Genomic DNA, 26827 nt, shown 5'->3' on the forward strand with positions numbered 1-26827 from the left:
TAATATTTAAAATTGCATTACACGAAAGTCATTTTACGTATTCGCTTAACACATAAATATGATTGGAAACATCTAATGTTATTTATAGCGGTTTTGAACAAAAAGTTCCTTATATATGTCACCGTAAGATAACAAAATTCGTTAGATTACAATCTGTCTGTCTCGTCAGATTGTAATCTGTCGAAATATTGTGAACCGTTAAATATGATTGCAATTTAACTTATTATTTTTCGCTACATTGTATCTTACGGTGACATATACGTACTTTTTTTTAACTGGGCCTTATTCATGGCCTCATTTAGCACAATTCATTAAGGTGATATTTCATTGACAGAGAACTATGAACAGTTTTAAACTAAAGCGACATATGCGTTTTATTCAAAAATCACAATAAAATACTATCAGTTCGAAAATACTGATTATTTCAAATAGAAGAACGTTCAACGATTCTTAGTGAAGAACATTCTTCTTCCCGTATGCTATCCCCAATTAAAATACGAATATTTCTTTTCCTTATCCTTAAGAATCGATTTAATTTTAGCATCTGCGTTTTGTAGTTCCTTCATCTTGTCCCTTTCCATCTGAATGAGTTCTAAGCCACGTTTCGCAGCGCAGTGGTATCGCTGGCTGAGTGAGGCTTCCGAGCCTTTTATACGTGGAATATGACCGGTGTAGCCGGCTATTGGAGGGAATTCCGGTGATATTGTGTTCTCTGAAAATAATTTGTTTAGAAAATTATTATTTTTATTTTATAAGGATAAACCTTATTTTTTGTCGACTCTTTGTTTATTTGGTTATAAGTAGTACGTCTTAATATTGCTAAAGATTATGTCCCTTCATATTTAATCGTTATATTATGTTATATATTATGTTATATACAAAAATTAAAAAAAAAATCCGTTTCCCGCTCCTTTATAATATAACTTGCGCCGTTACGATGTTTCCAAGTAAAGTAAGTAGGTATTCAGTAAAGTTCCTAGTACTTGCCTTTAAATAATTTAGCCATAAAGTCGGTGGTGGCGCGATACTAAGTAATTAAAGCCTTATAAATAATTAGCTTACCTTTGTATTTATTGATTTCTATGAATCTATTAAGATCGCGTCGTATCTCGTCTCTCGAATGCACGGTTTCCATTTTCGGTGCGCTCCTCGATCGTATGTAACTCCGGTTCAAGTCGGATTTACGCCGCAAGTTTCGTTGGTTTGCGGAGAAATCTGCCATGCAGTCGTCTGCCGCTCGACCGTATGATTTTCCATACCTGACATATGCATACATTTGTTACAAATTGAAAAAAATACCTATCTGTATATCGTTTTTTTAAAGCTATATGAGTGACTTGAAACCTACAAAAGATTTGCGCTTAAACGGAAAGATAAATATAGATTTTTAAAGTAAATCATTGTAATCAGTTCATTCTTCGTTCAATCAGTTCAAGTCTGTTATATATGAATAGATTGAATAATATAAATCATGTGATATTAAGGACAGATTATACCTTAAACCTTTTGAATATATTAAGTTAAAATAAATGTTTTAAGTAGTCAATAAATTTACTTAACTAACGCAACCGTCGAATTATTAAAACGCGAGGACCATAAAACATACATTAAAAATATAATTATTATCATAGGTACTAAACCATAACACAAATGCGTTACAAAAGGAAGAATTAATGCTATTAAATTAAATAGGTATTGTAATGAATAAATGAAACTATATAATTTAAGAAATTTCGGATAGTTCATCGCCTGCTTAATAAATTTATATTGACCAGACTGATTAATTTAAAAGATTTCAATTATTTTATGTTTATATAAGTACTTCATGATAGCAATTTAATAAAAAATATGTGAGCCTTATTAATTCACTTAAAAGTTTGAAGTACCTACAGGCTTTGGTATGAATGGTATAATAACGATTTTCATATTATATTCATTAGGAATCTACCCACGTGAATTTTACCCTATTTGTTCGGATTGAAGTAAAGAAACTATTTTCGGTATCCGTATCGATAAGATGTTATTTTGGTAAGGATTCGAAGTTAAAGAATTATCAGGGAATTTTATCAATATTTCACATAATCTCATAGGTATGCAAATATTGTAAGATTATTTACGTGAAATTCATTCCTGGTACATATCCAGTGTAGCCGGTCATGTAGGCAGGCTGCCTGTGCCTGCCGTTGTTGGGGTCTCGTGCTGGCGTGTCACGTCGTGGCATGTTGTCTAGCTCGTAGTTGTCACCGGGGCGGTATTTCAAAGGTTTACTGGCACGAATATAATTATTTGTCACGGTACGATTTATACAGGAACATATAATATTGATAACATTAATATAATTATTTCTTATCGCAAATCAATTGTGAATGCTATTATCAATGTAACAATTGCATTCACGATTGCATAGAGAAACAGTTAAGAATGATCTACGGTTCTGTCGTAGCATTTTTGTAGATCATAATAAATAGTTTGAGAAGATAGTATTACGTACTGTTTAACGGATTTTTTTTAAGTTAACAATTGTTTGTTCATTATTAGACTACGAATGAATTTAAAAAAATATATTAAAGCAGTTATATATCTTGTATGTAGTTATGTCTATCGTATTGATTACTTATCTAATACTTACTTAAATAATCCCTTCGAGCGTATTTCCTTCAGAATTTGTCGCGTGTTATCGCCGTAGCACTTTCCGTAGCGAAACTTCAGTAGAGGGCAATGACCCGTGTATCTGTAATCAATGCACGCTAAATATTTATAAATTGTTATTAATATTTTTTTATCATAGTAAGTGCATGTATTGCTATTTTTATAAAATTAAAACATGTCAATATATTTTAGTACAGATTTTTCTATTCTTTTTCTGATTATTCACGAAATTCGTATATCTGCGTGACTTCGACAATTCCGCAGTAATCACGAATTTTAACTATGAGTATGTATAGTCTGGATAAGAAAAGGTTCGTCACCTAATTATTTATTTCTTCGCCATCCCCATCCCCATCTATTTTCGTATCCTCAGTATGTGTAATAATTTGCTAGTGGTATGTAACAATTCTAAATATTTTAATGTAGTCCTAAAACTAATCGTTCAGCCGATTTTTTGGGAAATGTAACGAAATATATTTAATTGGCGACCGGAATTTGTTGTGTTTATTCTGTTGTCTCATTTTTTATATATTATGTATATGTAGTCGGGGTAAGGAAAGGTTCGTCACCTTAAGATCTATTTTCGTGAGCTCAGTACGAGCGATAATTTGCTTTACCGATCGAGAATGACATATTGCGGCGCAGTGATTTGATGTTTAGATTCAAATGGTACTAAGAGTTTAAGACTTGATAAAGGGATTGATTTGAAAACTGACGAAGGATTTCTTACTCTGACTGTACATACAATTTGTATTTATATGTGTGTTTTTAAATCTCTATTCAATAGAGAAGCGTTACACTAAACTTGCATATTGATTGCCAATTCAATTAAGAAGCGTAACTCATGCATATTAACTGTCTAAAATCGACCAGTGATTACTGAATAAACACCTAACTTGAGAAGAGCTTGCGAAAAAAATCAGCTGTTTAGTTTTTAATGCTATATTTTTAATAAATATGTAGACTTTAGAGAGTTTATTCTTTACGTCTTAATTTTAAAACATTTTATTTAATATATTTATAAAAAAATATGACTCAAGATATATGTAAATTTGAAAGCTGTTATAAGATATCGAATTTACGTTAAGTTAAAATACCTTCCCTTGGAAAGTTATCGATGAAACCATCAACCCAGAAAATGTCGCACGTTCCCAATTTCAAATATAACGAAATAAATTCAATTTCAAAAATCCATTTCTGAATTCATGTATCTTATAAAAATAAAATGTCTGGAAGATTACAAAAAAAACCTAATCTTTAACATATTCTAGGCATAAAAAAGGTCGTAGTATTTTTATTTACGGAAGAAAACAATTAAAAAATATTTACACAATTTTATTGCATTACATAATATAATATAATCATTATATGTTTATCACAAATTAAACTGACGGGACTAAAGATAAAATTGCATACATATATGTATCTATATATAAATATACGGTACATCCAAAGCCGCTGTAACCGATACAGGGAACCATTCTATTAATTCATAATGGAAACGATACGTTTCCGATCCTATTCCTTACAAACGTACACTTGAGCTAAATCGTAACTCAAACAATTCTACTAATTTATAACAATTAAGACAAGTTCCAGATTCTATTCCAAACCCACTTCGACGAACCACAACTTTTAATTCTGCTAACAACTTGCGTAGTAAAGAAAAACGTCTTTTATTACGATTTGGTTTGATTGTGATAAAGTGACAATTTGTTAGCAGAATTGCTCTCTAGGTTAGAATTATTATAGTATAACTAAGGACAGTCTTCATAGGCAAAGCAGTAACCCGATTGTAAATGCAATACGAATGGGAAATCGCAGTCGCAACGAGACCAGTCGCAAATGATACCCATAGACGTTGCGACTGGTTCCTCGCAAGTCCGCTGTGATGGCGTCGGTCGACATTCACTGTTCACCCTGTGCATATACTCTGGGCATTCGTCAACACCTGAAAGGCACAATTCTGTTATCAATGGGTTGGATTGGTCGTGAGTAATTTACACAAGTAAAGCTGAACATCCAATACATACATATTATGGAAAGTCGGTAGGTTTTTTGACTCCAAATGTACAAAAGCTGTCTCTATAATAGTATACTAATATTATTAGAGGTATAATTTGTTTGTTTTTTTTTTATGTTATGGGTTGGCGGACGAGCATATGGGCCACCTGATGCTAAGTGGTCACCATCACCCTTAGACAATGACGCTGAAAGAAATATTAACTATTCCTTACATCGTCAATGTGCCACCAACCTTGGGAACTAAGATGTTATGTCCCTTGTGCCTGTAGTTACACTGACTCACTCACCCTTCAAATCGGAACACAACAATACAGAGTACTGTTATTTCGTGATTATGCGATAATCAACTTCGTTGATAATCATTGATAATCAACCCGTGTGAAGTTGAAGTGGGTTGCTAGAATCATATTTTGGTAAATTTCCAAATAATAATAATTCGTATTTTTGGTTTCCGGTTCCAGTTGATTGAGTCAATGGAACTTCTGGGAAACTACTCAAAATTGGTAGAGCAACAGACTTTTGTGAGTTATGACTACATTTTTTTAGAATTTCATTGTCTATGGACTTTCATGATCACTTACTGTCAGATGAGCCTTGTCCATCTTGACATAACTAATGACATAAAAAAATATATTAAAAAAACAACAATTTGTTTAAAAAATAAATTAACAAATGTTGAAATATAAATACTTACATGTGTTATTGTACATTAAACATCCTAGATTTCCAACTTTAGCGTAATATAATGCATTTATTACATCGAGTAGTAAGAATAATATGATAGCTAACTGCATCGTGTGTATATGCGATGTGTAACGCATTAAATCCTTCTATACAATGAGAGTTTCACAACCATTCCCGCGTTTACACAGTTGAAAATAAACAGGAAAAAACATTCATTTGTCAACAACGTTTTACTTTCAGGAACTATCTTTAAATTGTGTTAGAAATAATTCTTTATGCTAATACATTTATATTATAATTATATATTTAATAAACTCATATTTTTTTAGTGTATCCGTTTTCGTAAGTGTAATCGATTTTAAAAACTGGTATGGCTGTATAAAATAATACAAGATGTTTTCCCGCGAAAACGGATTATTAAAAAAACAAGAGAAAGTCGCGCATGGAACATTTTTTGAAATAATTATTGTAAAAGATTTGATTTGTAAACTTCGGGGCAATAATATAAAAATAAAACCTGAAATAAATAAATATTATACTTTCTATTGGCGTATTTAATATCAGAAGCGGGATAAATTTCGTTTCAAAAATGCCTCGTTATAAACGACCACGCTCAGGAATACGCGATGATTTTGATAAGCGAAAAAGACAATCTGTTGAAGACGATGATACTTCTCATAACAAAAGAGAAAACCCAAGAAAAAATAAAGATAACGCTAAGAAGAGACACCATACTACAAAAAATATTAATATGCACATTAGAGGAAATAGAACTAGAACACCAAGTCCCATACAAAGAAATACAGCAAAAAACTCGGCGACTAGACAAGATTACATGAATTTAACTGAAAACAGTTATGCGATGGAACACGAGGGCGTTACAAGAAGAAGGAGTTGTTCTGCGACCGGACGAGATATTGCGCCTTCAAGAGTTTGTTCTGCGACCGGACGAGATATTGCGCCTTCAAGAGTTTGTTCTGCGACCGGACGAGATATTGCGCCTTCAAGGGTTTGTTCTGCGACCGGACGAGATATTGCGACTGCAAGAGAGTATTCTGCCACCAAACTAGATAGTGTGAACGGTGAAGGTGAGTTCCAGGCTGGAGATTTTCGTCCAGTTCGGGAACAAGCGATCAATGATGACACTGAGACAATTTTTTCTCCGAGATCATCGACCGTGCACATGCCATTTAATACATTAGGTGAGTCAGATTTAAATTCATCGAGAGCAATACTTAACTTTGGTGATTTAGCTAAATTTGTTCAAACATTAATAAGGCCTAGTTTACCGCATAATAATAATTTATTACCGGAATTTGATCCATCTGTAAAGAATCATCGTATCGATTTATGGCTCTCAAAGGTAAATGAGTGTGCAAAAATATATGGATGGAGTGAATCTCATATTGTACATTTTGCTTTACCGAAGTTGTCTGGTAATGCTAAAAAATGGTATAATAGTCAAAATACTGTTTTACATACCTGGTCAGAGTGGCAAATATTACTTCGAAAAGCTTTTTCATCCGAAACTAACTTCGGAGTCGTTTTAACAGAAATGCTTGAAAAACGAATGAGGATAGGAGATAGCTTAGATGATTATTTCTATTAGAAAAATAATTTATTAAATGCGTGTGATATATTTGGGAAAAAGGCTGTAGATTGTATTATACACGGTATAGATGATCGTACAATACGTGCAGGAGCGTCATCCACTCGTTTTACAGAACCTGAAGATCTCTTGAAATTTCTTAAAGACGTTTGTAAAGAACATAAAGATATTTATCGTTATTCTAATTTAAATAGAAATAAGCTAAATAATCATTTATTCTGTAATAAATGTAATGAACCTGGGCATCGCACAGTACAATGTCGTGCCAAAAATTCGAAGTTAAATTTTGAACCTGATAGTTTTTCACAATTATGCTTTAATTGTAACGAAAAAGGGCATAGGGTTTACCAATGCTCTAAACCAATTTTAAAATGCGATAGGTGTAATAAATTCGGTCATATTATTGTAAACTGTTCACAAAAAACTAACAATGTATTGAACAACGAAAAACGTGTATTATTGTCAGAAAGTACGAGCGTAAAAAATTCTAAATATTATAAGCAGGCAGTAATAAATTCTTCATTTACAATTGAATGTTTTGTTGACTTGGGAAGTGATTGCACGCTTATACGACTAGAAACTACTACTGAATTTGGGTTACATATTTCAACTGATAATTTACCAATTATACGTGGGATAGCAAGTGTTGGAGTTCAACCTTTAGGGAAAACACATTTTTTATTACGTTTAGACTCTGTTGAAGCAAACATTATGGCATATGTGGTTGCTAACAATATTCTACACACGCAGATGTTAGTAGGGCAAAACTTTACTGATGTGATTATTACAAAGACAGAAAACACATTAAATATTTTGTCAAAGAATAATAATGACGATTTAACTTGCTTAGAACCAGAACCTAATGTAAAATATAGATTGTATGTGTCATTTGATTGTGAAGTAGATAAAATAAATTTAGTTAAGTGTTGTAGTAATGAAATAGTAGAGGCAACAATTTATATAAAAGGTGGTTATCGAAACGTTAATGATAAAGAATATTGTATCCAAGAGGGTTTATATACGTTAAAAGATGGTAAATGTCAAATCAGTGTAATAAATTTTCACACTGTCCATTATACTTTACGAGCAACTTTGTTATAACCAGATTTTATTTGATAGAACAAGATAAAAATTGTAGATATTTGTCAAGTGTAAAGTGTTTTAAAATAGGAGCGAATTTGACACTTATTCCTCGCGAAGAAATAACTATAAACTCTAATTTAACTCACGAACAAAAAACGAAAATATATTCACTTATAGATAGATATAGGGATTGTTTCGCTCAAGACCTCTCTGAGCTTGGTTGTACTAACGTAACAGAGTTGACCATAAAACTTACTGATGAAACTCCGGTAGTTTATCGTCCTTATCGACTGAGTCAAGCAGAAAAAGAAATAGTTAGAACGCTGGTTAGAGAGCTCGAAGAAAATGATATAATTGAAGAGTCTGATTCATCATACGCGAGTCCAATACTGCTGGTATCAAAAAAGACAGGTGGATATAGATTATGTGTGGATTATAGAGCACTGAATAGAAAAATTTTAAAGGATCACTTTCCATTGCTTAGAATAGATGACCAGATAGACCTCCTTAGTGGAAATAATTTTTATACTAGTTTAGACATGGCAAGTGGTTATTATCAGATTCCTGTTCAAAAAGACTGTAGACATCTTACAGCATTTATTACTCCTGATGGTTTATATCAATTTCGTAGAGCTCCCTTTGGATTAGTTAATTGTCCTGCAATTTTTCAACGTACAGTTAACAAAATACTTAATAAATCTCCAAATAAATGTGCAATTGCTTACATGGATGATTTATTAATAACGGGTACACATTTTGAAGACTGTTTTTTTAAAGTTACAACAAACTTTTGAACTCATTCGTGAAGCTGGGCTTACTTTAAATATTAAAAAATGTAGATTTTTTGAGACAGTAATAGATTATTTGGGATTAGAAATATCCGTTGATGGAATAAAACCTGGTAAGTCAAAAATCACAGCCGTAGAATCTTTTCCAGAACCAAAGAATGTACATGAAGTCCGTCAGTTTATAGGCTTAGCAAGTTATTTTCGAAAGTTTATCAAAAATTTTGCTATTATCGCTAAGCCATTGACAGATCTTACTAAACAAAATGTTAAATGGAAATGGGAGCAACAGCAAAAAGAATCTTTCTTAACATTAAAGCAAATGTTGGTACAACGACCAATATTAAGTATTTTCAATCCTGACTATGTTACTGAACTACATTGTGATGCATCTAAATTAGGTTTAGGTGGAATTTTATTACAAAAGGAAAATGATAATTCTAAACTCAATGTTATAGCTTATTTTAGTCGCAAGACTACAATTGACGAGGAAAAATTACATGCCTACGAGTTAGAAACCCTTGCAGTTGTTGCCTCGCTTAATCGTTTTCGTCCATACCTTATAGGTAAATCTTTTAAAATCCTTACAGACTGCAATGCCTTACGATCTACGTTCTTAAAACGAGATCTCATTCCCCGTGTTGCCCGTTGGTGGATAGCTTTTCAGGAATATGATTGCTCTATAGAGTATAGACCGGGGCAGTCGATGCAACATGTTGATGCACTCAGTCGCAATCCTATTCTCAGTGAAAATGATTCACAGACTTATGATCATTTTACTAGGGTATTGCAAATCTCTCAAGATGACTGGCTTCTTAGTTTGCAATTATCAGATCCAAAAATACAACACATCAGGTCTGTTTTAGAAGATAATAGTTATAAAGACTTAGTTGATATAAAACAAAATTTTGTTATACGAAACAATCGCTTGTATCGTAAAGTAGGGGAAGATTTAAAATGGGTGGTACCCAAATGTGCAAGATGGCAAATATGCCAACGTAACCATGATGAGATAGGCCATTTTTCAGCGGAGAAAACTTTGGAAAAAATTAAACGTGATTTTTGGTTTCCACGAATGAAAAAATTTGTCTTTAAATACGTAAAGGCATGTTTACATTGCGCGTTTAGTAAGGAACCGGCGGGTCCAAAAGAGGGTTTTCTTCATAGTATTCCAAAAATTGCCATACCATTCCATACGGTCCATATAGACCATTTAGGCCCGTTTATAAAAAGTTCTAAGGGAAATCAATATCTTTTACTAATTGTAGATGGTTTTACAAAGTATTGCATTCTTAAAGCTCTTCGCAATACAAAAACAGCACCAACAGTTTTAGCACTAAAAGATGTTTTTAGCTTATTTGGATACCCTGTCAGAATTATTTCTGATCGAGGTACGTGTTTTACTTCATCCGAGTTTAAAAGGTTCCGCACAGAATACGAAGTTTCTCACATACTTAACGCGGTTTCAGCTCCAAGGGCCAACGGCCAAGTGGAGCGATATAATCGGACCGTTTTAGATTCGCTTAGAACGTATAATGATGGGCTAGGAGAGAATAAGTGGGACCAAGTAGTAAATAAAATACAATGGGGATTAAATAATACGATTTATAAGGGAATAGGAAAAACTCCGGCAGAAGCACTATTTGGTAAACGTTTGTTAGGACAGGGTGAAGGTAATCTAGGTGATACAGTTTCCAATACGAGACAAAATAAAGGTTTAGAAACTATAACGAAGGAAATAAATAATTATATTGAAAAAGATCAAGAAAAACAATGTTTGAGATTTAATAAGACAAGAAAGAAGGCTAAGGTTTACAAAATAGGGGATTTAGTTAAAATTTTAAAAAATAATCCATCTAATGACGGTAAAAGTAGAAAACTATTACCAAAATTTACAGGACCATTTCGTATATCAAAAGTGTTAGACCATGATCGATACGAGGTTTCTAGTATTCCAGGTTCAAATATCACTAAAGGCCGGTATAGTAATGTTTGGTCAGCTGATCGTATACAGCCTTGGATAAACATGTCTTATAATGACGATGATGATGATGATAATGAAGGTAGTTCTGGTGGTGAACTTAGTCTTAATTAAATTTATAGTTATGGCTGAACTTAATAAATATGAATTTGTATAATTTTAACGAATGTAAACTCAACAAAAATTGTAACAGATTATATTTTATTTATTTGGTTTGTAAAAAATAATTTTATTTTTTTTATTTTTATATATGAATTTGAAGCGTGTAAGAACATTCATAATGTTACCGAGTATGAAATTAATTTATATATTGAAACGACTGTAAAAAATTATATTTTAGAAAGATTCTAGAATATAAGGCAAAAATATATATATAAATGTATAAAAATGTTGATTAGTGAGATAATGAATTATTTGTTGTTGGGAAGTTTCACACGGTCACACAGGTGATGAGGGGTGAAGTGCTAACAACATAGAGAGAAAATATTTGTTGGGAAGTTTCACACGGTCACACAGGTGATGAGGGGTGAAGTGCCAACAACATAGAGAAAATATATTTGTTGGGAAGTTTCACACGGTCACACAGGTGATGAGGGGTGAAGTGCCAACTACATAGAGAAAATATATTTGTTGGGAAGGTTCACACGGTCACACAGGTGATGAGGGGTGAAATGCCAACAAGATAGAAGAGAAAAGATTTTTGTTGGGAAGTCACGCACGGTTGTGACTGCGGGAGTTTGCTAGAACTGTGGTTAGGAAGTCTTACACGGTCACAATGTGTGATGAGGGGTGAGGTGCTAACCTTTGCAGTCAATACTACCGTGGTCATTAATGAGGGGCGTGGTGCCAACTTATTAATTGAGATGAGTAAGTTTGAGGACAAACTTTATAGTCAGAATGGCCGAATGTTAGAAATAATTCTTTATGCTAATACATTTATATTATAATTATATATTTAATAAACTCATATTTTTTTAGTGTATCCGTTTTCGTAAGTGTAATCGATTTTAAAAACTGGTATGGCTGTATAAAATAATACAAGATGTTTTCCCGCGAAAACGGATTATTAAAAAAACAAGAGAAAGTCGCGCATGGAACATTTTTTGAAATAATTATTGTAAAAGATTTGATTTGTAAACTTCGGGGCAATAATATAAAAATAAAACCTGAAATAAATAAATATTATACTTTCTATTGGCGTATTTAATAATTGTCAGGTAATGTGTGGGTCAAATATACAATGATTTTCGCATAACTAAAGTCTATTAAAAAAAACCAGTTATGTTTACGTATTACATCATCATCATCATCCTCCTGCCCTTATCCAAATTTTATTTGGGGTCGGCGCAGCATTTCTTCTCCTTCCATACATCTCTGTCAAACGTCATCTACCAAGTAACATTTTTTCTACCATATCGTCTTTCACACAATCCATCCATCGTTTCCTTGATCGTCCTCTACCTCTATATCCATCCACGTCCATGCTTACGTATTACATGAGATTAATAATTCTTAAATATTTGTAATACAACACTAACTCACTTTAGTAATTATATTAACTTTTACTTCCAATATTAGGTACGATAACAGCTTCATCGTTCTTAAAAACGCAATTTTTCGATAATCCATAATGGATATCATAGATTATTTAAGCTATCGACCAATAACATCGCGTAATTTCAATGTCAAATTTTGTTTACATGGCTTTTGTGGTCTCGTTGGAATAGAATAGGCAATTGTTGAAAAATCGATAAAATTATAATTTAGTCATTAATTTCAAAAGGGCACTCATCGTACGCCTATGAAGATTAAATAAAAAAAATACATACAACAAGTCGAGAGATGATTACTGCTATAAATATATCAAATCATAAAGAAATACTTAAATTAAAAATTATTACTCATTTTGAACAGCATCACTACATAGTATAAAACAAAGTCGCTTTCTCTGTCACTATATCCCTATGTATGCTTAAAGCTCAAAAACGACGTAACGAATTTTGATGCGTTCTTTTAAATAGATAGAGTGATTCGAGAAGGAGGTTTTTATATATAATACATAGACAATTTATTAAAGAAACACTGAAAATTTTATAAGTATTACATTGTGATGTCATATCATAGAACCCGTGTGAAACCGGGGCTGGCCTGTTATAATCATTTTGTACACTTATATAGTGTTATTAACTAAATTGTGATAATAATTTTGCATGGTTCTCAATCAACAATATCAAATCACACGCTCCAAGGTCTGTTATTTTGCGAATAACACACTTAAATAAATGTTTCCCCCTTAGAGCTCATTACTGCTCTATTCCAAGTGACATAGACTAGAATTTCCGATATAGGCAACTTTTATAGCTTTCCTTTACTGAATACGAGTTGTTATGATAAACGAATTCAACGCAAAAACAATTTTATGATGTTTTTACTTACTTGTTTTTTTTTTTACTTTATTGTTTACGCCAAATCGTCTAAAATTATCTAGTATAAAAATGGGGTTTTAAAATAATGGATTCATCACAGTCATATAAATTATTATTTTAAAATGCAATAGCTGTGAATGATTATAATGTAAATACATATGTATATCTTTCATCTTTCAAGTTTAGTCTTACTTAGTAATTTAGTTACAAGATTGTAACACGTTGATTCTTCTTATTATATAATTATATATTATATTATAAAATTTCTTTTAACAATTTAGGCTAATTTTGCTGAAGATTGCACGCGATCCTTTATAAATTTTCTAATGTGGTTTTAAAATATTTGTGATTTTATTTATGATGTAATATGTTTTTTAGATAAGATTCCAGAGTTACGACATTCTCATTTCTAAAGACACGGCAAGTATTTTGATTTGGACTTTGAGCTTTGTATGTATATTCGGTAACTGTAAATGTTTCTCATATAATTAATTCTCAGGCAATATTTAATAGCTATTTCACTATACCTTAAAATACGTAAATTATGATGAAATCATATATGAATGATTTTTTTTAAATATCTATTTTTAGTCTACCAGTAAACAGGAGTTTACTGGTAGACTTAGAATGAATACAAGTTTTTTAATTATTTAATTTTATCATGATCAAAATTTACATATCATAACATTCATAAGATTTTAAATTAACAAGGCTATTATTATTATTACAGTTATTAAAAACGGTATATTTACCACGTTCTATTTCATGGAGCTCGATATTTCAACATTATCTACGAATGTCTTGTTCAGTCTCGTGAACAATACATGGTAAATATCCCGATTTTAATAACTGTAATTATAATATACAATAAAATGAAATATACATTTACTTTTAAATATGGAATACTAAAAAGCTTTATTGATATTAATACTATATTAAATTAGTTCAGTCAATTCATCTTCCTTTATTTTTATTCTCTTCGACGAGCGAGACTTCGGTCTCCCAATCTTTCTCCTCTCAGTCGCAGATTTAAGTTTAGGTACTTTACTCGGGTACATTTGGCAGTCTTTGTCTTCGACGCAGAGGCCTGTTTCCTCATCTAGCAGTAAGTCACCAATACAATCACACCTAGACCAGCCACAAGTGTATCCTATATGGAGAAAAATATTAATAGGCTATTTGACAATGAGAAAAATAAATTGTGAACTATTGTAATCAGTGTATATTATGGGTTTAAAAATGGTTATTTACTAACGAAAGTTGAAAATAATACTTAATTTATTCAAAAATCCTTAAATAAATTGCATTTTTTCAAACGTTTGTCACGTGACACAAAACGCTTCTGATTGGTCGGGCTTATGATGGAGTCACTTTCTTGTAAAGCTTGCTTTTCTACTATATGTACCACAGATTAAAATACAGAAAAATGTCCTTAACTTCTACTAAGTAATATAAAATGGATTTTAAAAACCAGTCCAATAGTCTATTCTTCATTATGCTTATATGTTATACAAATAATTAATTATAATTTGTATAACATATTAAATATGACCGTTTTTTCGAAACAATTTTTATAAATTGTAAATATAATAACGTTATTCAGTAAATTATTATGTTTTGCAGAATGAACTACCGACTAATGTTTTTATATATTTTAATTAATACGTTATTAATAATACGTAGGTATACCACATAAAATAAATAGTATGTTTTATCATACCTATGACATACACCACTGGAGTTTCACAAGTTCGTTGCGACATGGTCTGTCCATCGCATCTTGTGTGATATGGGTACATATTACGTGGGCAATGAGATACGCCTGGAATTGATCATAGAAAAGTATACATACATATATATAAAATAACATTACAATACTGTCTTCTCACACTGAAGTAATAAGTAGAAATAGTTACAAGTGGTAAAGAAAGAGCGAAACGGATTGTAGATTTATTATGATTGTAATCTAAGACGTATCACTTCTTTTTTTAAATTAATTACATATATAATGTATTTATAATGCTTTAAGACTTACTTCACTGTGACACATTTAAGTGAATTTCTGTAAAAATAATCTTCAAGTACATTTTATTGACTATTTTTTATGCATGCGTAAGTAATTTACAACCCCATGTCTGCCCATAGTTAATAGTTATATTATAATTATACGTAAAATTTGTTTGTTTGTATGTATGGAATAATTTCCGAAACTAACGATCCAATTCTAAAGAAATCTATCACTGGTACCTAACATTCAAAATACTTGCACTGTTAACTTTCACAAGCTATATTATTCCTGAGTTCTATTAATATATGTATAAAAATATTTACAATAATTTTGATATCACATTTTCTTAATTAATTGGGCGGATCACTAGGGTTAATACATTAAAGTGATTGCTTATGTCTTATAAGTTAGTCCATATCAAAGTCAAATATCTTTGGGAGCGTCATTAGTAATTCATGATGCGGTAAGAAAAAGAAAAACAGATTTATTTTCACACTTATTACATTATTTATTTATTTAAATGCTTTATTGAACAACATGTATATATAAATATATTTATGGGACAAAAGGCGGACTTAATGCCTGAAGGCATTCTCTGCCAGTCAACCTTTAGGCTAATCAGAAAAGCAAAAACAGGCAGTGATTAATAAATAAATAACAATATAAAACAATATATGGATATACTTATATAAACCTAAATAAAAATAAAGCGTATAAGTACATACATTTTATATACAAAATAAATATTGATCTATACTGTCTATTTAAAAAAAAATAGATATATTTATATTTCATTAGTCTGATAAATAGATATACTTACATTTACCACCAAGAAGAAGACATCGTCGAGTATAATCGAAGGCATGAAGAACAGAAACTAATGAAAGTATTATTGCGAAACGTACCATTGTTCTTTTATTCACAAATAAGAAATGCGGAAATCGTAACGCTCGCACGATACAAAATGACTGCCATTATGTTTGTTTATCTAACGTTTACCGTGGAATAACTACCGGTTGAAACTATACTCGAAAGATACACCGTCATAACCAGACAGACGAAATTAATAACATCTGTTTTGTTTTAAATATAATTTTTATATTGTATAAGTATTATATTATGTAAGTATTATTATCATATTTATAAAGGGATGCATTTGTTTAATTTGATAGGCTAATGATGATGATTATGAGTGAGATAATGAGAATGTTAGATATATGTATATGTAGATAGAGATATAAAAAATAACTCAGCTGTATTGTGTACTACGAGTTTATTATTAATATATAATATATGTTTATTTATATTGCAACACTACTGCACTTATCTACTTAAAGTAAAGTAACAGCCTGTAAATTACCCACTGCTGTGATAAGGCCTCCTCTTCCATTAAAGAGAGGGTTTGGAACATATTCCACCACGCTGTTCCAATGCGGGTTAGTGGAATGCACATGTGGCAGAATTTCCAGGAAATTAGACACGTGTTTCCTCACGATGTTTTCCTTCACCGCTGAGCACGAGATGAATTATAAACACAAATTAAGCCATATATATAGTGGTGATTGCCTGGGTTTGAACCGGCAATCATCGGTTAAGATGCACTCGTTCTAACCACTGGGCCATCTAAGCTCATGATTAATATATGTTTATTTAAAATACAACACTATTACACTTATCTATTTATTTCCACTTTAATTTTACTTCCAAAATTTCGATAATAGTGTTGGCAATGACTATTTTGCTATTTTTCGCAAGTTCATTGTGAATATCATAGATTAATCAAGCTCTCATCCAACAATAAAATATTGCGTCAATTTACTGTCAAATGTTGTTTGTTTGACTTTTTTCCTAATATGACATAGTATAAAACAAAGTCGCTCACCGTTGTCTCTGTATGCATGCTTATGCCTAAGTATGCTTAGATCTTTAAATTGACATTTGTGTTATTTATATGTCTTCATTTGAAGTGGTTTTTTTTACTAAATAAATTGATTCAAGGGGAAGGTTTATATGTTTAATACATGCATAATATAGTAGAGAATAGCTGAAAAAATTTGAACATTGTAAGACATTTTGCAGTTTATTTAGTATCAACTTTGTAAACGTGCGAAGACAGGTTGGGTCGCTAGTAAGTAGTAGGCAAAGTGATTCATAGTCTAGACTTACACACAGTACAGAAATTTAGTACCAATCCTTACATAATGTGCCTATAATCACGCGGTCTATGATGCCATATATAAAGCATTGCCCTTTAGAAGAACTGATAAGTGATAAATGATGAGGTCACTGTAATCCCACGGGTCTATACGAATCCATTCAAACGTTTTACGAAAACAACATTATATTTACTTTCGAATAGATAGAATAGACAACATAGATTTAATAGGAACTGGCATGGATCTCAGTAGTTCTTTCATCATATAACGAACTAGCGGTCGCTCGCGGCTTCGCCCGCGTAGATAACGGTTCATAATCAGTCTTCTAATATCCCTACTGCTGAGGCACGGTCACATTTGAAGAATTAAAGCAACCGGCGCTTGGATCTATTGTGATAAACCTCAAATTCGTTATCACAACACCTCAGCCAGACCAACATCAGCCACGAACCTGATGAGGTTCTTAGGGTCGGAGGCCATTATGCCCTCTAAGGACCGGAGTTAGAACATTTTATAGTTCTATCTTTTATAGTTTAGGCATCATACGCAAAAAATCAACTTTTTTGGTAGATTTTTTCCTTTTTTGTCCGAAAAACCCAAAATATCTTACGGAACCCTTTTTTTTTTCAAAATAAAATTTAGCCTATGTTATGCGGGATTAATTTAGCTTTCGAATGGTGAAAGAATTTTTTAAATCGGTCCAGTAGTTTTTGAGCCTATTCATTACAACCAAACAAACAAAGTTTTCCTCTTTATAATATTAGTGTAGATAATTATACTAAAATCAAAATATTCTTCATTCGATTAGGATCACTTCGATTAGGGTAACAGTGTTGCACTTAAATTAATTTATTTTTATTTTAGTAAATATTAATAATTCTATATCTACTCTACGTAGTATGTATTTAATAGATAAATCGTTGGGGTGTACTGTATCTACTTTTTAGCCAATACTTGCGATTAAATTTTAGCATACATATGATCAAAATACTGCATACTTAAGATATAAGATACCACAGAAATATTATTAATCATTATAAAATAATACATGACCATCATTTCTAAGATAACTGACACGGTATCTTACGTCAAGCGAAATTCAATCCTTCTTATTATAACCGCAGTTTATAATTGGCTGTATCTTCTTATATCTTCGTCTACGTATTTAAAACAGTGTTTTAAAAATGACGAGACAATTTTTTCAATATTGTTTTTAGCGTTAACAGTCGATGTTAAAATTAGGGAATTAGCTGGTCGAAGTCATAAGACCAGAAATAAATATTATTTATTTATCATTAGTCTTGCTACTTAATGTATTTAAATGTCTGTTTGAACGTTTTTACTCAATTATACAAGAGCTCTACTATTCTATTTGAAAGCGTTGAATCCAAAATACGGCCAAATATTCAGCAGCAACTATAACCATAGATTATAATCTGTAGCGGACATCAAGGCTCTGTAAATACAGTTTTCGCAGTGGTGGATAAAAGATCTTTTAAAATTTAATGGGAGTTGTTTCTATTGTATGTTGTTTAGTTCAATGTCAGATCTGTGTACAGTTTGTACATGTTAAGGGCGAAAGGCACGCGAGCTTTTGTCAAGGTCCCGTGGAATTGATTGACGGAACCGAAATAATTAATGTAGACACCATTTGCTATTCATTTATTTTCAAGCGACTTTTTTTCATTGTTTATTGTAATGAAAGTATGTGGAGCCTTTCCTTTCAATTCATTATTCAAATTCATTTAATACCCAGTACCCACTGAGCCGTCAAGCCGTGTGCTTAATCTGTGTTTATAATTCATGTCGTGCTCGGCGGTGAAGGAAAACATCATGAGGAAACCTGCATGTGTCTAATTTCATTGAAATTCCGCCACATGTGCATTCCACCAACATGCACTGGAACAGCGTGGTGGAATAATATGTTCCAAGCACTCTCCTTAATGGGAAAGGAGGCTATTAGCCCAGCAATGGAAAATTTACAGGTTGTTACTGTACCCACTGGGTATTAAAAAACGATATTTATGGTCATAAGTTCAATTATGTTTGAAACAGCAATCTTTGATTGAGATTCACTTGTTGTAGCCTCTAGATAATCCAAAGCATGACCATGTGTTCGCGCCTACGATTTTTTTTTAATGATATCCATATTATATATACATATAAATTAATTTAATTTTAATTAACATTATTATGCCATATATCAAACCATTTTTAATAACATTCAAAAAGAGAAAATAATGTCTCAAATCGAATGTGCTGTGATTTTCTTTTTTTTTTCACTTACTCATTATTAATGACAATGAGACAATGTAATTAGATTGCAAGAATTATTAATATAAAGTCATTTTTAAGCAATTTTTGTTTGAGTTTGATATCGGACTCCAGTGTCTTAGTAATAGACACCATGTTATATAAAGCTAGCGAGGGACTTGATATATATCGTTATATGAAGACCAAATAACATAAAATCATTATAAATTGTAGCCTATTTGTTAATTTTTTAAACATATACAATATTTATTAATATAAGAATTAACAACATTAAATACTTAAATATATACAAATATGAACTAAAATTATTTACTGTATAAATCTTGACCGCGTGGAATGGTGGCAAGAATGCTAGCAGCATTTCCCCGTTGAATCGCAATTCCGATCCTCTGGGCAAAAAACGAACCAGCCCTCCTGTCACCAGTGGAGGCAATGAGGCGAGGGGTTATACTTTTGATGAATTTGTTAATTTAATGATGTGTTAATTTGATTTATAACCTATATTATTGTAAAATTTCATCCAAATACGTTCCGTAGTTCTTTCGTAGAGTAACAAATATACATACATCTTCACTAAATTTCGCACTTAAAAGATGTATTACATAAGTATTGATTATATATTTAGGACAGATAGTGCTACGTGGAGAAGTAGCCTGAAATTTCATTATGATTAATCAATTCTCCAAAGAGTATCACTATTCACAAGTTTTACTCATTTTTATTTCTCATGCATTGCGTGTTAAGTAGCACCGCCATTTTGAAAATTATCAATCATTAAGCTATTCAAAGTTAGTTGTATCAAAGTTAACAAACTTACATAAATATTTATCGTTCGATGATAACAAGTTTTAGGTAAATGATAAATTAGTGCAAAACACGAAAACTCGTCTTTTATCTAAAGAATGTAGGTGAAGTTGTATTCAACTACTGGCTAACTTAAAAGCTAAAAACTTTCATAAGAAGCGTTTTACTGTTTTTAAGTGATGAATTAAAAAACGTGGATAATATTCCAGTAGCTATTTTCCAATGTTTCAGGTGGTTTAAAATATCGAATTTATTTAATAATTTATTATTATGTTTAATTAATTAAAAATGATAATTGATTTGTATAATTTATTAATTTCCATATTTTGTAAATTGACGTTACCTTTTTTAATTAAATCAGGCGAATCTACCAGCAATGAAGAGGGCGTCCATATAAATATTGAGATACATCACTTTTAAAAAATGCAATGCAACTCTGGTTTCATCAAAGCCGGACCCGAGCAAATTCGACGTCAAATAATTAATATAACAAAGTAAACTGATAAAAAAGGCATACAAATTTGGTATTATGTGATGTTGTAAAGAATGCCGTCCCCTAATTTCAAGTGACCTTGGTAGTCTCTTAAATAGATTGGCCAACCAAATGTTGCTGTCAATACAAAATGGCATTTTCGAGCTTGTATAATAATGTAGGTTAACAATAAATCCATCCAATTGTGATTCTATTTGTTTGAGTAGGCCTTGGCAGCCAAAAAAGCGGTTTTATCAATGAAAAAGAAAAAAATATATTTAATAATGAAATTCTTTAGTTTTCAAAATTTACATTCTGTTTCGATATTTTTAGTACTGAAATAATATTTCCTTCTTGTGATAATAAGGCTTATTGTCTACATAACTTCCTACAAAGTGTTAATTATTTGATATTTTTATTTATATAATTTATAATTCAAATTTTCAAATATTCAAATAGGTTACACAGTTTAACATCTGAAATCATGTACTGTAAAAATTTATTCTTATTGTACAAAATATAATTCATAGTATATGTACGTTTATTCAGCAATTAAAATTATATTATTAAATAACGTATGTATTTCTTATATGTAACCTTCATTCTCGGAAAACGCCAGGTTGATATGATATGATAAATAAATCTAAATATGATTTGTGAAGAAAACTTGTGTATCCTTAGAATTTTTAATTATCTTACAACGAATCGACCATTAAACAGACTACTGAATGCCCGATATCAAGGTCTACTGTTCTTTTTTTTTCGTTGAAAACGTAACTAAGGCAGTCAATAAAATTTTAAATAGCTTTTATAAAAGAAAATTATTATATTTCTTTAAGTAGATTCGTAAATTCTTTTAGTAGTCGATTAGTAAAGCTTAAATATTGTAGATATATAAACTTGAGGTTCTATTGCGAATTCATTTACTTATTTTGCCCTTACTAATAGGGCTGGGTATAAGATAGCGCGGTACCAGGAACGAGAACGCGGTACGGCCTTGCAACGTCGAATGCGTGGTAATAATAGGCCAGATTTCACAGATTACCTGTTGGTAATATCGTGTAATGTCTTACAAACATTGTATCTACTCCGAGAATAGGATTTGTCTAATTATTAAGGCGTAAAATATAGATTTGCTGGAGTGATATTCAGTCATGTAATAATGAGTCAAAGAAGACAGTAGACATGAAGAGCTTTTTAATGATATCTCATAAATGGATAACCTGATGCCTGATGGTAAGTGGTCACTTTAAGTATTATTACCCATTCCATACATAGCCAATGCGCTTGCAACTTGGGTTCTACGATGTTGTCCTTTGAGTCTGTAATTACACTAGTTCACTTATCCACCCAACCGATAATACAGTAAAACTAATTATTATTACTGCTTGGTAAAATAGGAGTAGAGTATGTGATCAGTGGATGGTACCCCCTTAGACGGCCTTGTACGAAGTTACCCTTATACCAAGTTTTCTATGTTAAAAATCCATATTATTCTTAAATTTTATCACTTAGAAATAAAAAAATATAGGTATAAAATCGTCTTGAAGTTAGTTATTAAACTGTTTAAAATTCTTATTTAAATTACGGAACGTTTAATATATAATTAATTGCCCATGGATTTGCGTGTAGCAAGGAAGTGACGTAAGTTTGTGTACCTACTTTGGAAAGAAATGTGATCGGTTTGATCGATTTTTTCCTACAAATTTCTTTTCAAGGTAACCGTCAAAAATATTTCGTGGTTTTTATTCAAGGCAAGTATTTTGGAGGAAATATTTATTATTTAATGACTATTTCATTATATAAATCCCTTATATATATAGCCTTCTAGTCTAATCAAAGACAATGAATTTACATTTGAGACAGAAATGTTACATCGTGAATTAAGTCATGAAGTCTATATTTAATTATTTATCACTTTGTCTATTGTTATATCATGATAATTACGATTTAATTAAGTGTATTTCTTATGTGATTGTTTATTATTAATCAAGGTCACATTTTGTTGTGTATTCTGTTCTAATAGAGGATGAGAGATTACTTATGATATTAATTAAGTAACTAATATGTCAACAATTTTATTTGTTTATCTTAGATAATATTTTAATATCATCAATACAACTGTTATAAGACTTACTTACTATTAAAACACTTGTAGACAACTTAGTGTAGCCAAAAGACACTTACTGTAGCCTAAAAAAGTTTTAAGCTTTTTTATACCTTGGGTCCACATATTTAGGTAAAAAAGTATAGCAGTAAAATGTGAAAAATAAAAAACAGGATTTTATTAGTCGAATTAATTAACTCGAATCGGAAATGGTATAAAGCCGTTGATGAAAACTGAAACTTTCTGCAGTAATTATGGATCTATCCTATTGAGAAAATGAAGGTAGAGAGTGTTTTCTTTACTAAACATGTATTTAAATCTCGCATAGTTGGCTTTTCACAGATGATAACCGTAGCTGAGATTAGTCAAAAGGAAATGGTCACGTAGTAAAGTCGGTAAAATCTCTAACTTGCTGTCAGTAACTAGTATAAGTAAGCGATTTTTTTCTACTTCATGAACTTCGTCTACGGCGATAATTGCACCAATTGGTCTTCTGTTTCTCAAGCCTCTGTTCAATATGAAACTGATTAAAAATACTGTCAATATTAAGAAATTATTATAAAAATATCTCTAAGAAAATGATAAACTTCTAGCGACGGTTATTTTTTTCATCATTTTCCAAACTTAACCTCGTCGCTTCAGCTGTCGCCGTAGGGTTGGTTCCGCAGATAGATGTTTGTCAATACAAAAGGACAATTCCTTTGAAGGGTTGGTGCTTTCCGGTTTTATAATGCATGTCAAGGTCGTCACCACGCCGGCACGCGCTGGTACGCAAACGTAACGTCGTGGACTAGTTCTTACATCGTTATAAACATCATAACCGCGGTTCGTAGCGCATTTGTTACTATAATAAATGTCCTTCTAATTATATTAGTTTATTTACTATATTTATTAAACATGCGTTTTAGCTGTTTAACGTTATTAACAAAAGAATATACTAAAAACATCACGTACTTCTTAATTTAAATAAAAATATTATCTACTAGCTGGGCCCACGACCTTGTACGCCTTTGAATATGAAAAAAAATATATTATTGTAGCCTAATTTACTACCTATTATATTAGTTATCTGCCAGTGAAAGTCCCGTCAAAATCGGTCCAGCCGTTCCAGAGATTAGCAGATAGACCGACAAAAATTATAAAAAATGTAATGCATTGAGTAAAAAAGGACTATTTTAATATTACGAACACACACTCCAATTTTATTATAAATAAGTATAGACAAGACTTGTTTACTTAAAAAATTATGAAATATTTATTGTCGTAGTAATTAATGTGGCTCAATGGGTAAAAATGAGTAACTAAAGGAGTAACATAGTAGAAAACCATGAGGGAATAGAGGCGCTGCCATATCTACTGTATCAGCAGAAGCGTTGAAGAATCATTTCTAAATCATTTTTTTTTTGCAGCTAACGATGACGTTGATTTTTGTAACGTGATAGATCATTCGTAGGTTGCAGTTTGTACTATAATAATCAACTTCAAGTAAAGCAGTGTTTTTGTGAAATTGCAATGAACTATATTTTCGCAATTGGCCGAATATTTGAAGGAAATATACTGTTGTGTTAGGAGCGAAGTCATCGTGTGCAAGTTTCTTATATTACATCCTGTGATAAGATAACGTTTATTATGTCCAGTCCATATAAAAGCTCCGTTTGAAATGTTTCAAAAAGTAGCCATGCATACAGTTGCTTCAGAGTATATTATAACAATGTTTTGGGTATTTTCTATAACATAAATGACTGAATGAATCAGTGCGTGAATTGTTTAAATATAAGAAATACCCACTAAACAACGCATTCGTTTCTATAATCAAATTCAGCAGATATTTTTAACTTTGCCGATTCACTGATACAAATCGTTAAAAGAAACACATTATTAATGAAGACATACCATTTAAGACGAGTTTATATTTACGATAAAAAAGCGTGGAGCTAATACTTGTTAATTGTCAGGCAGGATATATAAAATTTAATGGTATTGAACATTGTATTTCAAATTTTGGAAAAGATTAACTACTGAGTTTCTTGAGGGTTCGTCATGGCAAATTCTATATTCCAAACCACCTTATGTTTAATCCAGTAAAATGACTTTTTACGAGAAAGTGTTTGTAAAAGCCTACTTGAGTAAAGTATACTTTATTTTGATTAATTCGTTGATTGAATAAAACCGCATACAATTTATGTTTTGATTAACCACACGAATCAATTAAATGACACGAATCAATTAAATGACACGGATGAATAGATTAGTTAAATTTTTTGGACTTGTTTTAATGTCACGGTAAATAAAACCAAGAGTTAGGTGTCATCTGAATAGGTAATAATAATTTAACCGGAAACAAAGCAAAAGCCTGTGTATGTCTTATAACTTGAAGGTAATTTAAAAATAAATGTGGCTCAAAAAAATAAATGTGTCTTTTTCTGTCAATCTTAAGGGTTTCGACAACAACAACAACTACAACAACAACAGCCTGTAAATTTTCCAATGCTAGGCGTTAGCTTAGCCTCCTGGAGGTCTTAGACAATAGACGGACTGTGACCCTTTGAGGAGAATGTTTGGAACATATTACAACTCGCTGTCCCAATGCGGGCTGGTGGAATACACATGTGAATCAGAATTTCTACGAAATTAGACACATTCAGGTTTCCTCACGATGTTTTCCATTATCGCCGAGCTCGAGATGAATTATAAGCACATGAAAATTCAGTGGTGCTTACCTGGGTTTGAACCGGCAATCGGTCAAGATGCACGCGTTCTAACAGGGCCATCTCGGCTCTCGGCTTAAGTTAACGGGAAATAAATAAGAATAATTCCTTGACGACAATCCTTTAAAAGTGAATTGTGAAGTGTCAAATGGTCATATTTATATAACCTGTAATCGAGACATGTATTTCTACACCTGGACAATAATTGAAGCGAATCGAGATCGTGGGAACAATGCTCGATTTAGTTTCACTATCTATAAGAATTGTTATAGAATAGTCTTTGTTTGTTGTCTTCGTGCCACCAGAGCTTTCCCCTTTCGAATTTAATTTCGATCGGTTTCGTAATACATCTGTTTATCGTATACTGGGTATTAAATTTCTGGCTATTTCGTGGGGCTTCGTTTGTGTTGATATATCTTTTTTCTATTACGTGAAGGAATATCGAGCTATGTCACTTACCTATGCATAATTGAAGATCGGAAATTTTAAACTCTTTGTCATAAATATATGATCTTTTTTTTTTATATACATGGGATGTATTCATTTTAATTAGGTATACAAGTACAATTAAATACTTGTTTCAGTAAATTAATTTTAAGTCAACAGTTTATTGCTTACAATATAATAATGCTTTAATTCGCAAACCAGCCAACTCCATTTCACACTCCGTCAAAATTTTTTTTTCGATTCAGTTAGACAACAAACGATTCTCGGCGATATTCTCAAAATAACAATTCCAGAATTATCAGAATTTCGTGTAAATAGCATTTCGTATTTTTTTAATATTAAATTGAATATTATGATGTATAAAGTGCTTCCTGAAAATTTTACTCATATAGATTAGATTTGGCTGGTTTGGGAATCAAGTGTCGTAAACGGCTATGCACGATTTTTTTTAAAAAAACAAGACATCTTTGACCTCGTATTTAAAGTGAAAAGGATAGCAGTAGTTTCTATTTCTTTCATATTATGCATAAATATTTCAATATTAATTGATGTGACATATTGTATTTAAAATATATAGCAGTAAAGTATATTTTTCTAATGTGTTCCGTA

The 26827-nt window shown here is 31.4% G+C and overlaps 2 protein-coding genes across 2 annotated transcripts in view; both read right to left on the reverse strand.

The window, feature by feature from the left end:
* Positions 1-160: 160 nt before the first annotated feature.
* The window catches only part of LOC124536517 (protein FAM166B-like), a 30003-nt gene continuing 3336 nt past the window's right edge, over positions 161-26827 (reverse strand). The window contains exons 2-5 of the mRNA XM_047113072.1: positions 2630-2731; positions 2118-2267; positions 1063-1259; positions 161-712 (exon numbers count right to left, since the gene is read on the reverse strand). Coding sequence (XP_046969028.1) covers positions 480-712; positions 1063-1259; positions 2118-2267; positions 2630-2731 — 682 coding nt within the window. The 3' untranslated portion in view covers positions 161-479. The remainder of the gene's footprint in view (positions 713-1062; positions 1260-2117; positions 2268-2629; positions 2732-26827) is intronic.
* LOC124536518 lies at positions 14102-16181 on the reverse strand. The gene is made up of 3 exons (XM_047113073.1): positions 16071-16181; positions 14963-15064; positions 14102-14392 (listed from the first exon to the last, which is right to left on the reverse strand). Exons 1-3 carry the CDS (start codon positions 16156-16158, stop codon positions 14178-14180), a joined length of 405 nt encoding a protein of 134 aa, XP_046969029.1. The 5' UTR covers positions 16159-16181; the 3' UTR covers positions 14102-14177.

Source organism: Vanessa cardui, chromosome 16, assembly GCF_905220365.1.
Source record: "Vanessa cardui chromosome 16, ilVanCard2.1, whole genome shotgun sequence".
Lineage (NCBI taxonomy): Eukaryota > Metazoa > Arthropoda > Insecta > Lepidoptera > Nymphalidae > Vanessa > Vanessa cardui.